The sequence below is a fragment of the Epinephelus lanceolatus genome, chromosome 11 (genome assembly GCF_041903045.1).
Source record: "Epinephelus lanceolatus isolate andai-2023 chromosome 11, ASM4190304v1, whole genome shotgun sequence".
Lineage (NCBI taxonomy): Eukaryota > Metazoa > Chordata > Actinopteri > Perciformes > Serranidae > Epinephelus > Epinephelus lanceolatus.
The window spans coordinates 25,662,674-25,677,610 of record NC_135744.1 but is presented as its reverse complement, the minus strand read 5'-3'; the positions used below and the strand labels follow the sequence as shown (position 1 = coordinate 25,677,610).

General features: G+C 40.3%; 1 protein-coding gene across 1 annotated transcript; it reads left to right on the top strand.

Moving 5' to 3' along the window:
• Positions 1-959: 959 nt before the first annotated feature.
• Positions 960-14,598, top strand: LOC117264045 (transmembrane protein 47-like). The gene is made up of 3 exons (XM_033637846.2): positions 960-1,313; positions 7,097-7,237; positions 13,642-14,598. The coding sequence occupies exons 1-3, from the start codon at positions 1,097-1,099 to the stop codon at positions 13,821-13,823; spliced, it is 540 nt and encodes a 179-aa protein (XP_033493737.1). The 5' UTR covers positions 960-1,096; the 3' UTR covers positions 13,824-14,598.
• The last annotated feature ends 339 nt before the right edge of the window (positions 14,599-14,937 follow it).

Here is a 14,937-nt window from a genome sequence, read left to right as displayed (position 1 = left end):
TTTCCTTAGTCCAAATATCTCACTGTAACATGTGTGCAATTATGTGAAGCCAAACTGCCACAAGCATTTTTATTTTATTTTTGTTGTCACCTCTATCTGTCTGGATGTGTATGTTATGGCTCTTTTTGTCATAGCCATTCCTTGAAAACGGAAAAAAAAATAGATTATGAGTCAGTCTAACTGAAAACAAGACTGAGATTTGTGGTACATGATCCTTTCTTACTCCATTATTTTAATTTTTTACTCTTGGCTTGAGAACAGTATTGACTGTGCATGTGATAATGCATTTCGAAATAAAATGATGAAATTTTTTTTTTCTTTCAGTTTTTCTTTTATACCCTCAATATTTTTTTACTTTGGCTTAGTATTTATTGTATGTCTCTGTCTAATTTTGTATATTTTCTTCAGTCTGCTTCTATGTCCTGCGTTTGGCTTTACTTGTTATCACCACATTACACAATAAAATAAATAAATAAATAAATATAAATAAAAGGAATAATATAAGGAATATAATAATATAGTATAATATATAAGAAAATAGAATACATCAAAATATAATTATAGAATAAATATTAGTAATCAAATAAAAAATAAATTAATTAAATATATTTAAAAAAAAAACAACAACAAACAATAAAAATTGTATTATTTCAAACAGTATGTTTCGAGCCTTTTCCCCCAAACGCATGTCTGGTCCTCTAAGGGTGGGACATGATAAATTATTAACAGCAATAATAACAGAAAAACAATGTATAATTGATTGGTTCATGGTTGCTGTTATAATTACAGAGTGAAGAAACACTGTTACTTAAAAATAATGTTATATTATTATAGTGTACTGATATAGGAAGAGGGCGGACACGTGGAAAAAAAATCTCAGATAATCTCATATTTATCACGTTTCCCACCAGTCGAGCAATTATTTTGAAAAGCTTATCCAACCGGAAGTCTCCCGTTAAACTTTTCCAGCTCCACACAGACACAAAGCAGTGAAGGCTATGGTGGGTGAAGACGTGCACGGACCTCCAGCGAGCTCATTCCCACTGTGACTGACCTGCAGCGGTGTGTAAATATTCATATCTCCTGTCGTGACAAGATGTCTGTGAACGAGGTGTACGTGTTCCGACCCTTCAAGCTCATCGCGCTGCTGTGCGTCTTCCTGGCGCTGTGTTTGGACGTGGTGGCTCTGCTCAGCCCAGCCTGGGTCACTGCGGACCATTTCTCCCTGTCTCTGTGGGAGTCCTGCTCCCAGTCCGAGGCACGGCATCCGACAGAGGAGGGTCAGTGGAGCTGCTTCTCCACCCTCACATCTGGTAGGAATCAGTGCACCTCTTTGGCTGTTTTTAACTTTCTGTCTTTTGGAGTTAGGATGCTGTGATTCTGTTGGAGAGAGGGTAACCAGACACTGTGTGAAAAGCTGTGATCTTGAGGTTGTAGCACTGTAAAGTACTTTTTTTGGGGGGTAAAATTGCCATTAATGTGATAAATTGCATAATCCTTAAAGCACTGGTAGTTGTGCCATTTAACTCTGCATGGTTTTAAAGCAGCATGTTATCAGTGGCACTTTTCAGAGTCTCTTATTAGGACTGCACAGAGGCTGCACATCCCATGTTTGACAAAAACAAAGAGGAATGTTTGTTGAACTGTACGAGCAGACTGGCAGCTCTGGCCACTGTCTCCCAGGATGAGTTTGTTTTAGTTGGCTTGTTTGTGCAGCAGCAGCAGCAGCTGAGGCATTCAGGGTTTCTTATGCTGCTGATACATTTCCTCTGTTCATACCAGAGCAGTGACGTGTGTCACTGTGACAAACACACTGTGATGCTCAGCAATGGGTTTGACTAATTCTTGAGCAAGAGCTTGAATTAAAATCATGTTCATTGTTCAGTTATCAGTATTTTAGTGGTATTATAAAATATTTTAAAAGGCAGTTAACATATCATTGTTACATTTTGATTCTAAATGAGTGACATTGATGCTTTAACATTATTTCAAGGTCATGTCAAGTAGTTTAGGGACTGTTCGTTACTTATGAGAGGTGAGGGCTGACGCAAAAAGGGATAGGCATGTCAAAAAGTTTTTTAAGCACTTGAGAGGGATTTTTTATATTGGCTTAATAGAGGGGTATACACATTTAAATGACTGTATTTTGGGGTGCGTTCACACCTGCCTTGTTTGGTTTGGTTCAATCAAACTCAAGTTCCTTTGCCCCCTAAGTGCGGTTTGTTTGGGCAGGTGTGAACACAGCAACTGACTCAGGTGTGCACCAAAACAACCGGACCGAGACCTTCTTGAAGAGGTGGTCTCAGTCCCGTTACAAATGAACTCTGGTGTGGTTCGTTTCTGGTGAGAATGTGTTCCGACCACGATCTGAACCAACTGCAGTCACATGACACATTGTTTGGGTTAAACATGAGCATGTTACAGTCCTGGAGGATTATTAATGTGCACCTCCTCCTGTACTGCCTTAATATGCACATTCAGCACATCCAATGCATCAAAACATTGTTTTCTAGTTGGAGCTGCGCCTCGTTTTCAAACTGTATGGTTTGACTAAAATGAACAAAATGCACAAAAGCAATATAGTCCACGATGAGCAGCGCTAAAATCAACCTGCATAGTTGTCCCTCCATTGTGACATTAGAAAGTGTCACATTTATCTTACAAGGGTACTCTTCTTCAACGTTTTGTTTACTTCCTGGATTTTTCCCACATGGAAATTCTGACCAATCAAGAGCAGCTTTCTCACACAAGGCATTTTATCTGGTCCGCTTGTAAATGCTGTCGTGAGAACATGAACCAACTCTAGGCAGTTATGAAACTTTGTAACAAAATTAGTCCCTGATTCAGACCAAAGCAAGACAACTCTAGATTTTCTTTAAAAGTCGCCCACATTACACCATTTATTACAGCCAGAAACAGAAATTATCATTTGATTTTAAATTTCCGGTGGTCCTTAAACACATCAAAATCAACGATCAAATCTGAGCTTTAAACAGTTATATTTCATCAAAATGGCTTTATTTCTCATTAAGATTTGGCCCAACCAGCAGGCATGACGAGTGAAAAACCAAGACCTTTTTCAACTCCAGGATTTCATCTTCAACTTTTAACTTCAACTCTCAAACATCAAAGGGTATGTTGTAAAAATCTAATTACAAATTTATGGTGGAGGGAGGATCAGGCATTTTCTGCAAGTCACTTAGGGAGGCTCACGGAAAAATATTTGTAGCGTCAGGGAGGGTCAAAATGTAAAGAAAAAGGGGAAGAAGTCACACCCCAGCCGCCCCCAACCTCTGATAAACAAAGAACAGTCCCTTAGGATGAGAATTTACAGAAAACTGAGCATGTGCATGTAGGAACATCATCTCTTTGGCACACAAAGAGTTAACCCACTCACACCACCAGAAGGCTTTGAGTGGTTTTGAAGAGACACATTCAGCATCTTCCCCGTCATCCACCTCACCACGCCTGGACCCACCAGGTTGCCTTTTGTCAAGCAGAGAAACCACATGACGGGAGTGTTTATGCCTCCAACCCCCACCCATGCCCCACCAGGGGAGGAAATCCTCATTAAATGTACCAGATTTACCAGCATTTGGCTGGTGGCTGCTGAAACAGTGGCTTGGCTTGTTATTATCTGGAGCTGCGTCTCTATTAAACATAGCAGCTGATGGAAATAGTTATAAAAAGGCTTCGGGCAAACCATGTAAAATTGAAACTAAATTTAATGATCAATTTGTAGTTGTGTTCTGTTAGTTGCTGAAAGTATGTTAAATATTTTAGATTTTAGTTGATCATTAATTTCATGAAGCCTGGGTGACCTTTGGTGCCATTTTACACACAGCGTCAAAGAGGGAAACATCCATGGGGGTGACTGACCGCTCTGATACTGAGGAATGTGTTGGGGTGAATAGGAGGCGGGTTGTTGCTTTGAGTGTCTGCATAGCTCATTACAGCAACAGTGGAGGGGTGTGTGGAGGTTAAAGGGCCAGTTCACCAAAAGGCAAAGCACATTTATAATGCACACATTCTCATACCATGTCCCAGGATTCTTAAATTTCAGCCCATCTTTGGAGTGACGTAACCGAGTAGACACATTTCAATGCAGAATAAATTGCGAGCGACTGAAATAATGCAGATGAAAACAGTGTTATGACTCGCAGCCTCAGTGAGCGGTAGAAAAATACACTTGTGATGTGAGCGTGCAGTTTAATATTCTTTGAAGGGAGAGTGGGTTTTTTTTTTTCAGACTAAACCAGAATTTTAACCACATAATGGAGCAAAGATGTTGGACAAAAAATATTTCCTGCAGGCTGAATCAAATTGAATTCAGATGTGACATTGGGGAATTTTTTAAAGACAATTAAATAAGGAGCTGTGAGGGAGGCAGACACACCCATCAAATGCAAATTCTTCCCTTGAGTCAAGTCTTTGGAGGTTAGGCCTCCTTCTGACACTGACAAGTGGGACATCAAAGAGCTAACTCACAATGCAGGCAGAAATTAAAACATTTTCCTGAATGCATCTCTGTTTTCACACTCTGTATCAAGGCTTTACTGCACAGAGAGTTCAGCTCAGCTCAGTTAAGCTTTGAAATGCGGCGTTTCAATGACCCGGTGTTGTGTAGGTCTTTCCAAGGAAGAATCTTTTGACGCAGAGGATGCGATGACTTAAACTTTTCCACCCGGAGCAGCTAGAGTTGTTTGGAATAAACAGAATTAATGTGGTGTTAAAAGGCCACCATGGTTGAGCCGACATGGAAAAGGCTGACAGCCACAGGCAGAATCTCCAAGGAGATGTCACAGTATTGAACACGCTGACTTACATGTGATATTTTGCAGTACAAAAGCACCACAGTAACCATTAGCTGGCACCAAGAATTTCACCAAAATAGACATTTTTTAGTGATTACTAATAGTGAGAGGTGGATGGATTCACAAGATCGGTTCCTTAGAGTCGATTTGTGTAAATGTATTAAACCTTTTGACTTTTGGTACTTTTTGCAAAATATGGTGTTTATGTGACAGCTCGTGCGGCCCTGCCACAAAACTTCTCTTTAATGCATTACGAGTCATTATGTATGAGTTTACATTAATTAAGATAAAAATATTTATTTAAATGCCTTGCTTCAGCATCTTACTTATATGTAGGTCAGCAATGTAAGCTCAATACGGTGTTACTGAAACATCAACGATCAACGATCTGTCATTCTTTGAGCGTAAAGTAGCAGTTGTTATGGTTACCTCCGCAGCTTCGTGCAGCATGGTGTCAGAATAATCCAAAACATGAGTAGGTGATCATATTTAATGGCTCACCTGATCTGTTTCCTTTGCTTTTCATTATCAAGGTGTTTTTAAAATACTTTAAGGAATAAAATACAACACGTCTTCTTTGTAGCATCCGTATTGTTCCCACATTACAACTTAAACAGGGCGGCTGCAGGCCTTTAAAAAGTCTTAAAATGTTTTTTGGTGACATCACCAATATAATTTTTGGTGTTGGTGTTCTAGGAAACATGATTTTAACAGGAGGGAAACACTATTTGACGGGGTACCAGACTTCGGCACAACACTTGTATGTGCGTTATGCCCCTATTTTTGCCCCCTCAGTGCAATGAATCTGCATCATTAAACTAGGACCTTGAAAGCTATGAAAAATGGGAAAATGCAAGTGCAAAGACACATAGCTTAAAAGAACAACAATTACTTGTGGTGGTTAAAGCCGGTGCAAACTAGGTACAATGGGGATCAGATTGGGATCAAACAGAATGATCACAGTAGTAAGATATTTGAAAAACTGAAAGAATGAAATGGAAAGAACACCATGCAGGTTCACAAAAGGGTGTGTCTGTGACAACCAATCACACCTGTTAAAAGAATACATTATACCTAGCGACAAGGTCAACCACACCTCCTCACTAGGATAAAAGTTTATGTCCCTTCCTTGCTCAGAGTTGCTCCGAGAACGTTCCTAAATCACTCCTTGTCTAGGACTCCTAACTAAAAATTTTTAGGCTAAGTTAGGAGCTCTCTGAGAGTATTCTTAAAATGTCTGTGAACACGGCCCCAGGGCAGTGGCATCACACATGTAGAGCTGTAAGCACAGGGTCATTTTAACTTTACTATTCATTTTGAACCGACACCAATGTGTTTACTTGGAAAGAGTATATTTTCACTTTTGGTGGATATTTCCATCACAAGTGAGGTCTTAAATTCTGTTTAAAGTGGTATTAAAAAGATCTTAAAAGGCCTTGAATTTAGCTCGTTTATACCTGTAGACACCCTCAAGCTCATGAAGAGACCAAACCTGGAAGAACAACCATCTGAGGAGCACATGAATGCACCATTGACCTTGATTGGCAGAGGTCTTGACTTGAGGTCTTGTCCTATAGCCTCTCTTTTACTCGCCATAGTTGGCAGTGTGAGCAGTACCTTACAATAACAGCAAGTGGAGTGGGAACAGCTTGGGATGAATGTGCACCCGGGCGTTTGACAGACTGCTCCAGTACATAACAGACATTAAGAAAAGTCATTCCAAAGACATTATTCGTTCATCATCGCCCAGCGCTAATTTCTAACTTAATTTTGCTTTAAAGATCAGCCTTGATGGAGACAGATGAGCGTTGAATAATGTTCTGCAAATAGCTGCTGAAACTCAAGAAAAATGCGTATAGAAAGATGTAATCAGAAACTATCAGTAATGTTCATGGGTGTGAGAGAGTAAGTGCAGGAGAGGCCAACTTACACTGAAGCACAGCACAATATGGAGATTTATTTTTGCTTCCCCATATTTTAAAGGATACAATTTGCAGATATAGGCAGCAAATATAAATTTTAACCCTCGAAACATGTATCTAATACTTGTAATAACATGTAGCCACATTCTTGTGTGTTTAATCTGTTTAGTGTGATTACAGCGTGAGTGATCAGGTCCCCATGTCTCATGCAGACCTGAGTCCATTCTGCTTCACTCACTTTACTCTGCGGGATTAGCTCTTGTTTTGTGTTTGTCAACACAGCGGTTCAATTCAACGGGGCCGTCCTGTGAATCGAGCTTTTGTTGCTGCACTCTAACCTGCATGTGTCTCGTCCTGCAGACTGGCAGATTGCCACGCTGGTGCTGCTGGTCGCCGGTGCTGTGGCAACTCTGGTGGCCTTCCTGGTGGCCCTGATTTCCCTCTGCAGGGGGACACAGAGACGGCACTACCGCACCGTGGCTGTGTTCCTCTTCACTGCAGGTACGCTTTTCTCCTCCTTTCTATCTCTTTACCACCAAATGTTCTTAAATCATTTTCATATTTTGCCCTGTGCGAGTGTTTATCCAATGTTCCAACACATCATGCACATTTGGAAACAGAAAGATGGCACATATACGTTCACTGCGACCACAACAATTTCCATATAGAGAGGGATTGGGGCTTTTTTTGTTCCAGTGCTCAGATTATATAGAAGGGTGCAGAAGGAAAGAAGCAGCTGAATGAGGCATGTTGGGTTGAGCTCATTCCTTCTGTGGTGTGGAGTCTGGGGAGCTGCTGCATCGCGAGCCAAGAAAAAGCAGCCGCAGAATTTGCAGACTTACCAGAGAAGTGAAGTCACTGAGGGGAAAAAAAGCCACCACAGACTCCTCACCCAGCGCTGCCTCATATGTGTCTGCTCTTCTCCTGCATGCTCTGTGAGAAGGTCCTTTGGCTGAAGCCACATTCTGCCACTGGTGAGGGAGGATCTATTTGTGAAACATATAATTAAAACTGAAGCAGTCAAGAAGACACATTGTTCCATACACTATGCAGGCGTTGTAATAACTGACTCACAGTCTGTGCTTACTTTACTTTAAAAACAGTGATGAAACACTGACCACTTGCCGCTACTTATCTCGTGCCCAGTTTCAGTTATGAAAAATAATATTGGATTATATAAGAAACAGACATCCTGTCATGCATCATAAATAACCGTCCTCATCTTGCAGTTTTACATCGTGTCTGTGGACTAAACTTAAAGGTCCAGTGTGTAAGATTTAGGGGCATCTATAGGCAGAAAGTGTATATAATATTCATTGCTATGTTTTATTAGTTTATAATCACCTGAACATAAGAATTGTTGTGTTTTTGTTACCTTAGAATGAGCTGTTTTATGCCTACATACGGAGCGGTTCCTCTTGCACAGAGTCGGCCATGTTGTTTCTACAGTAGCCTAAAATGGACAAACCAAACATTGGCTCTAGATAAGGGGATTTGGCCTCTGTAGTTCTCCTGCATACACACACGCACATATATATATATATATATATATATATATATATATGTCCCCAGTCTATTTACCACCCAGTCAGATAAATAAGTAATAAACCCAGTTTATTTACAGTCCAAGTACCACCCAGTGTTCCAAAATAAACATGCAATCTTCTTTAATCTTTTTTGTATAGTTTTATTAAATTAATTTATATTCGCGCTTTATTTCAACAGCAACAGACAAATACTTTTTGGTCCCTTTTCGAATTGTGTTGCAAGTCAAGAAAGTCACAGTCTGTCTAAGGTTTGTCGTAGCATCATTTACTTTTGTGCGAAACCACTCAGCAAACTACATCTCTCGTCTCACACAATAGATGTCCCAAATGCCAACATGGCCACTACCTTGGCACATTTCACTCCATTCTTTCAGAACAAGGGAAGAAGTATTACAAGAGGTGAAAATCATTAAAAGTCTGCCCATGTGGTGAGCTGCAGCTATGCCAGAGGAGAGTGAGTTGGTCCCGTAGAAGGTACAAAGCACACAGGCATGTTAGCTTTAATGAAAGAGAACGTCATGATGAAAGTTGTGTGTTTTTGGGTGTGTAATCTTTGTAATTACATATTTTCACAGTCTTTACTTCAACAGTTTGATGAAAGACTGACCTTATTGACATGCAAAATTATCATTTAAAGTGACAAAAATCATATGTGTAGTTCATGGCATGATTCAAACAAGGTCAAAAAAGTATGTCTTTCTTGCTGCTATCTAGCGCACATTAGGGTCCCATTATGTTCCACTGAAAGGGGGAGCTTTGCCTCTCCGTTTGCTTTCTTTGTTTCTATGGATAATTGGTGCCACTGTCAGTTATCTGTTCGTTAAATGAGAAGCTGCAGCCAGCAGACAGTTATCTTAGCTCTGCATAAAAACTTGAATTATGGGGAAAGAGCTGGTTTTGGATAAACTATAAGATATAAGCCATTACTGAGCTTTAGAGGTGCTGGTATGTGACCTCTGGACAGAGTCAGGCTAGCTGTTTCCCACTGTTTCTAGTCTTTATACTAAACTAATGCTGCTTATGGTACCTTCATGTTTAAGTGACACAGTCCTGTGTAACTCTTGTAAAACTAGTGAGTGTATTTCCCACAATGTCAAATTATTTATCCTCTAACATTTGTCTGATGAGTCATAATATTCTCCTCAACCCCAGAATCCATGTGTTGTGTCCATTGTTTCAAACCCATGCTGTGTGGAAACATACTAAGTTTATTTCAAAATCAACATAAGATCCTAAAGTTTCTCAAAATACTAAATATGTAAATATAAAGATTATATATTACTGTAAAAATCTGCATTAGATAATGCACAATGCTTGACTGAATGTCTGGAACAAGTAGATAGATGATAAAATGTGATGCTGTCAAACAGTGCAGGAAAATGTTTAATCTGACCCTGATGGGGAAGTATAGGGGATTTTTGTCTTGTTCTGTCTCGGAAACCATCAGCCACAAAGGACCAGTGTGTGCAGTGGACTTAATGGCTGTGCCTTTGACTGCTGGCCATTTACTGAAAAGCGTGGGAAGGCAGTGTTATCCTTTCCTGTGTGTAATTGCTTTAGGAGCCTTGCGAGAATAAGGTCTCCTTACAGGCACACAGTCCTCAGCAGAGCGGCAGCAGCAGCAGCAGCAGCAGCAGCAGCAGCAGCAGCAGCAGCAGAGGGGTTGGACTCTGTTAAACGCCCCTTGGCATGACCACGGCTGTGTGGTATTTATTTTCTGTCCAGAAATATGACCTCAGCCAGGCTACGAGCTCAGTCTGGGCTCCATCAACATCGCCACATTCTTGGGCTGCCGTCGTTCCCCCTGCACACCCCACTGCTGCGTCCTGTAGGAAGGAAAGGCGGAGTCACACAGTCCCTTCCTCAAGAGTCACCTAGCGTGCACGGGCGGGAGCAGAGGTAGCCGGTGTGAGGGTAGACCACAGTGTGCCTTTGATTGCACGTGTGCACGTCTCACAGTGACGCATTTAGCACCGGTAGTTATGATCCTGGATGAATTAAAGGGAAACTGATTCACAATGATGAGGCATTCAAGTCATTCTTTCTCAGTGATGTCAAGGGCAAAAGAATAATGATGATTGTTGGAAAATTGTTCCACATTTCACAAATGAAAGAAATGCACATGCCGAGATGTGTTGTCACTGTCAGGGGAAAAATGCCACTTCAAAAGAGCAGTCACATCAATGAATTTACTCCTCAAATCTAATTTATTATGTAATTAATTAGTGTTTGATTAGCATTGGTGTTTGTAACTAACTCATTTATTTCAAGGTGCAGTACAGTAATAGCAGTTTGTATCTGAGACGTCACACTAAATGTAAATAGTACCAAGCTCAAGCTACTTAAGTCTGTTTTGACATATTCCGGTTTTCATCTCCAGGCTCCTAAAACCACTCCGAACTTCCATTGTTATTCCCGTCATGCAAAATCTTCAGAGAGGCTCATTTTGATGAGATCATCTGAAGCAGCAGATACACTGACTTGAGGAAGATAATCACTTTATATAACCATTCTCTGGTTACCTTCAGTGACTCTCTTCGCAGACGCTGAAAAACCCTTCCGTCTCTACTTTATCCTTCAGCTTCTTTTTAAAACCAGCCACTTTTCTGCCTTTACAGCAGCGTGTTCGCCGTCAGATCTGTGTTCTTACTCGAGCAAGGCCATAAACGCCTCGTGTTTTACTTGAATAGTGCGTTTTCATGGATGCGACTGCTGAAAGCTCAAACCTACTCAAGGTGTGAGACGAGGAGCAACAGAAGAAATACGTAGAGTAGATTAAAAGCAGGATTGATCTTGAAAAGAGTGATTAAATTCAGAGTTGGACAAAAGCAATGACGGGGGTGGAAAGAAGAAAAGGAGGCTTTGAAAATGTTAACAAATAAAGAGCAAAGTAGGAATATGAGGAGGGAGAATAAACATAGGCATTTGCAGCGGCAGCACCAGGATAAGGAGTTAAAAAGGGCTACAAATACAAGTACAACCTCACTTATGAAAAAAAATTCTGCTGTTTTTCTGAATTCTGAACGAGGTCATTATCTCTTTATTTGTTATCAGAATTCTGAGAAAAGCTTTTTATGGGAATGATCTCATTTATTCAGAAAAACAAGAGTTAAATTTTGTTTCAATAAAAACTTCTCTCATAATTCTGAGGTCATAATCTCTCTAGTTCAGAAAAACACTGCAAATATGTTTCTGAAGAGTTTATTCGCACCCAGGTGAGAATAGACACACACCGTCCCTAAACATTATTCCCACTGAGTGCTGTAATTGTCTCGTACTCGTCATGTTAAAGTCTCATGGTCGGAAGCGTGTAGGATTAGCACAAAGAGGTCATAGTTAGGGCTAGTACTAGCCAATTTTGGATAATCTGTGAGATTAAAGTGGTAAATTTACAAGAAAAAACTCAGATGTACAGCCACAAAGTCACATGACGTGGTATAAAAAGCGACACAGCCGATGGAGGGAGGAGGACATGATGGACAATGGGTTAGGCACAAGACTTTCACACAGAAAAGTGGGGTTTGATTCCCATGTGAGTAATTATTATATATGGTTTTTATATTATGGTTTTTAGACTTAGTTGATTTAGTATTTTAAGTGAATGCAAATTGTATACGTGAACTTTGGCAGAAGAGTTGAAAAGACCTGTTTGTGTTAACATCATATTTTTTGGTGTTGCTAGGACGCCCAGGACTATACACCCCGGAGTAGTCAACATTGGCTACGGACACTCAGGGGCAACTAGCATCTGCCATATTACTTCCTTAAGTGAACGCACTAGACTTCTGTACATGAGTGCAATAACACATCAGGTGAAAGTAGAACCTGGAGTATTTTTAATTATAGAACTTGTAGTCCAGTCAATCTAACTAAAGATATTGCAATAGTAATGTTTCATAGTTTTTATTGGTCTGAATACCATCCTGTGTTATTTGTTAAAAGTGTACCTTCATGGATTTAGTGGAACATTCTTTTGTTAAGGTCAAAACAAAGTTTCAGCCTTTCACGGTTACATGATGTGGATGGAATGATGTTAATATTGAAGGGTCTGTGTACACCTAACCAACATATTTGGTGTCTTTTCTGAAGTTTTGGAGGTCAATCTTTTCAATAAATCACTTTTAAAGAGGATAATCTGATGTGTTGTACCTGTATTTCCACTTACAGTTTGTGGCACACTGCTCCCATGGGTGCATCCGCATCTAAACTGGGTATAAATTCCATATATATTTCGTATCTATGACATCATCATTCGTTGTAAGTTTGAGAGTTATATTGAGGACTGTAGTGCACGGGAGGTGAAGGGTTGGGTTCTATTAGCAACTTTTCTATTCACCTATTCTATCAGCATTTTTTCATCATCTTACTTTCTTCGTTTACTTAAAACAATTCATTTGAATTTGATAAATTGCAAAAGCAGTATGGAACACTGTGTCTCATGGTGATGTACTAGAAAAAGACATCCTCTACAGCTTAGATGGGACGGAATAGGAAACACATACAGTGCAATAGTGGAAACTTCTATTTGTTACAGTGGAAAACATTATGGGAAATCAGTGGTGATTGTGTTTTATGGGTCCAGTCCATGGAACTGGGTCAGAATTTGCACTAATTGGTACCACCCAGAGTGGCAAATTCAACTTTGGTATTGTGAAATGATACCAGATGATATTTCAACATAATAGCCATTCCCAAGTGGCAGCTTAGTCACAGATATCAACCTTCAAAGGCACCAGAAGTTAAACCAAAGACTAAAAAAGCCAAGGTATGTTTCAAGTTTAGTCTGAGTGCTGATATGCATCATGGTTTTCATGGACAAACAAATTTGTATGTGCAGAAAATTGAATGAAAATAACCTAATTTTACTGACTTTGTTTGGATTCAAAAAAAGGTCATTTTGGGGTAAGGATACCCCCTGACTGCACATTTACTTTCAGAACAGGTCATATTTGATTATCTGGTTATATGTGGAAGAACCTCCTAAAAAGCTAAACTTTAGACGTAAATTTTATGAAAGTATCATGTTCAGAAGCAAAGCTATGCACTTGAGCCCTGAATTTACCATAATCCACTAAGTATACAGAGGTATACTTTTAATATGTTGTTTAGATGTCCTAAGATATCACAAACATGCAAGTTTCCCTGGGTCAAACCACAGATTGCCTGGACTATTCTGGTACTTGTGATGGTATTATAATACGATGGTACCAGTCGTAGCAGTAGTAAAAGTTGTAGGCTACTAATTATAGTTGTAGGAGTGCTCTCAGTAACACAAGTACTGTTGTAGTTGTATTTAGTAACATTAGTTTTGTAATTTTCTTTATTAAAACCTTCCGTTTGCCTGTGTTTTGGTTCCAGTGGTCCTGCAGGCCTGTGCTCTGGTCCTCTACCCGATCAAGTTCATCGACGGAACGGTTCTCCAGACCTATCACGAGTTCAACTGGGGCTACGGGCTCGGCTGGGGAGCCACCATCTTCATGTTGGGCGGAGGGATCCTCTTCTGCCTGCGGACGGACATATACGAGGATGCCATGTACTGAGTCCTTTCTCCAACCCCGCCACCCCGCCACTGGAAATATACACACATAAACATCCACACACACAGAATTCCCATACAGGAGGTGTGCTACTTTCTTCACTTCGAGCACAGACCCTGTCTCTCTCCCTCTCTCTTGCTCTCTCTGTTATTTTTAGACAGGTTGTGAAGGCCTAATTTAGGCCAGAGCTGTATGAATAGGAGCCCCACACCACCCCCTCCTCCCATGCAGTCAGCGGGTCCCTCAGCCCTGCCGGTATCAGGGATGAGGTGGCAAAGCTAAAGCGCAGAGAGCTTTCTGGACAGGCGCGAGCCACCAATGCTGGATGTTTCCACCGCACGTTGACCTGGATCTCTATTGTTAGAGAAACGGGACAGTAGATCCTCAGCACAGACCTGAATGTGCAGTGACTGAACATTTAAAGGGACTGATTAACTCCACATTTCCTTTTTTTTTTTTTTTATTCTTTTTGTAGCATTTCATGAAGACAAGCTTGTTGTTAATGTATTTATGGCTTACACTTTATAAATATTGAAATACCTGAACTCTTACCCTCCTCCGTGTGTTCTAGCCGAAACATATCTACTAACGCTAAGCCTTCTGATATTAGAAGAAGTGTAAATTAGACAGCTTCGATATACGCTAGAGCTCTCCAGTGTTTATAGTTTGTTTGCAAACTCACACTAGTTTGTCTCAAATGGAAAAAAAAATGTAAATGTGTACAAAGTATTTCTACATGATGGAAAATCCAGAATAAACAGTTGTAGTTTTGGGAGTATTAGGAGTGTGCATTCATGTTGTTTTTCTCTCTGACACCAGCAGTTCACAAACTCACCTCTGACAGGATTTTAAGAGGGGGAGCGTCAGGGGTGCCCCCTTTTTTTTGGACTGAACAGCAATGAGACAAAAATGCAAAACATTTTCATTATCCACAACCCACATTCCTCGGAGGTAGCCACCCAGGGCTATTTAAAGAGATAGCCCCAGGTTGCTAGTCTGCAGCTAGTCGATGTGTGAAATATGACGCATTAGTCAAAGCATAATGAGCAACATAAAACATTTTATTACCAACCTAAAGACACATTTGTTGCAGTTAAACTTTATAACTTCCTCTGAG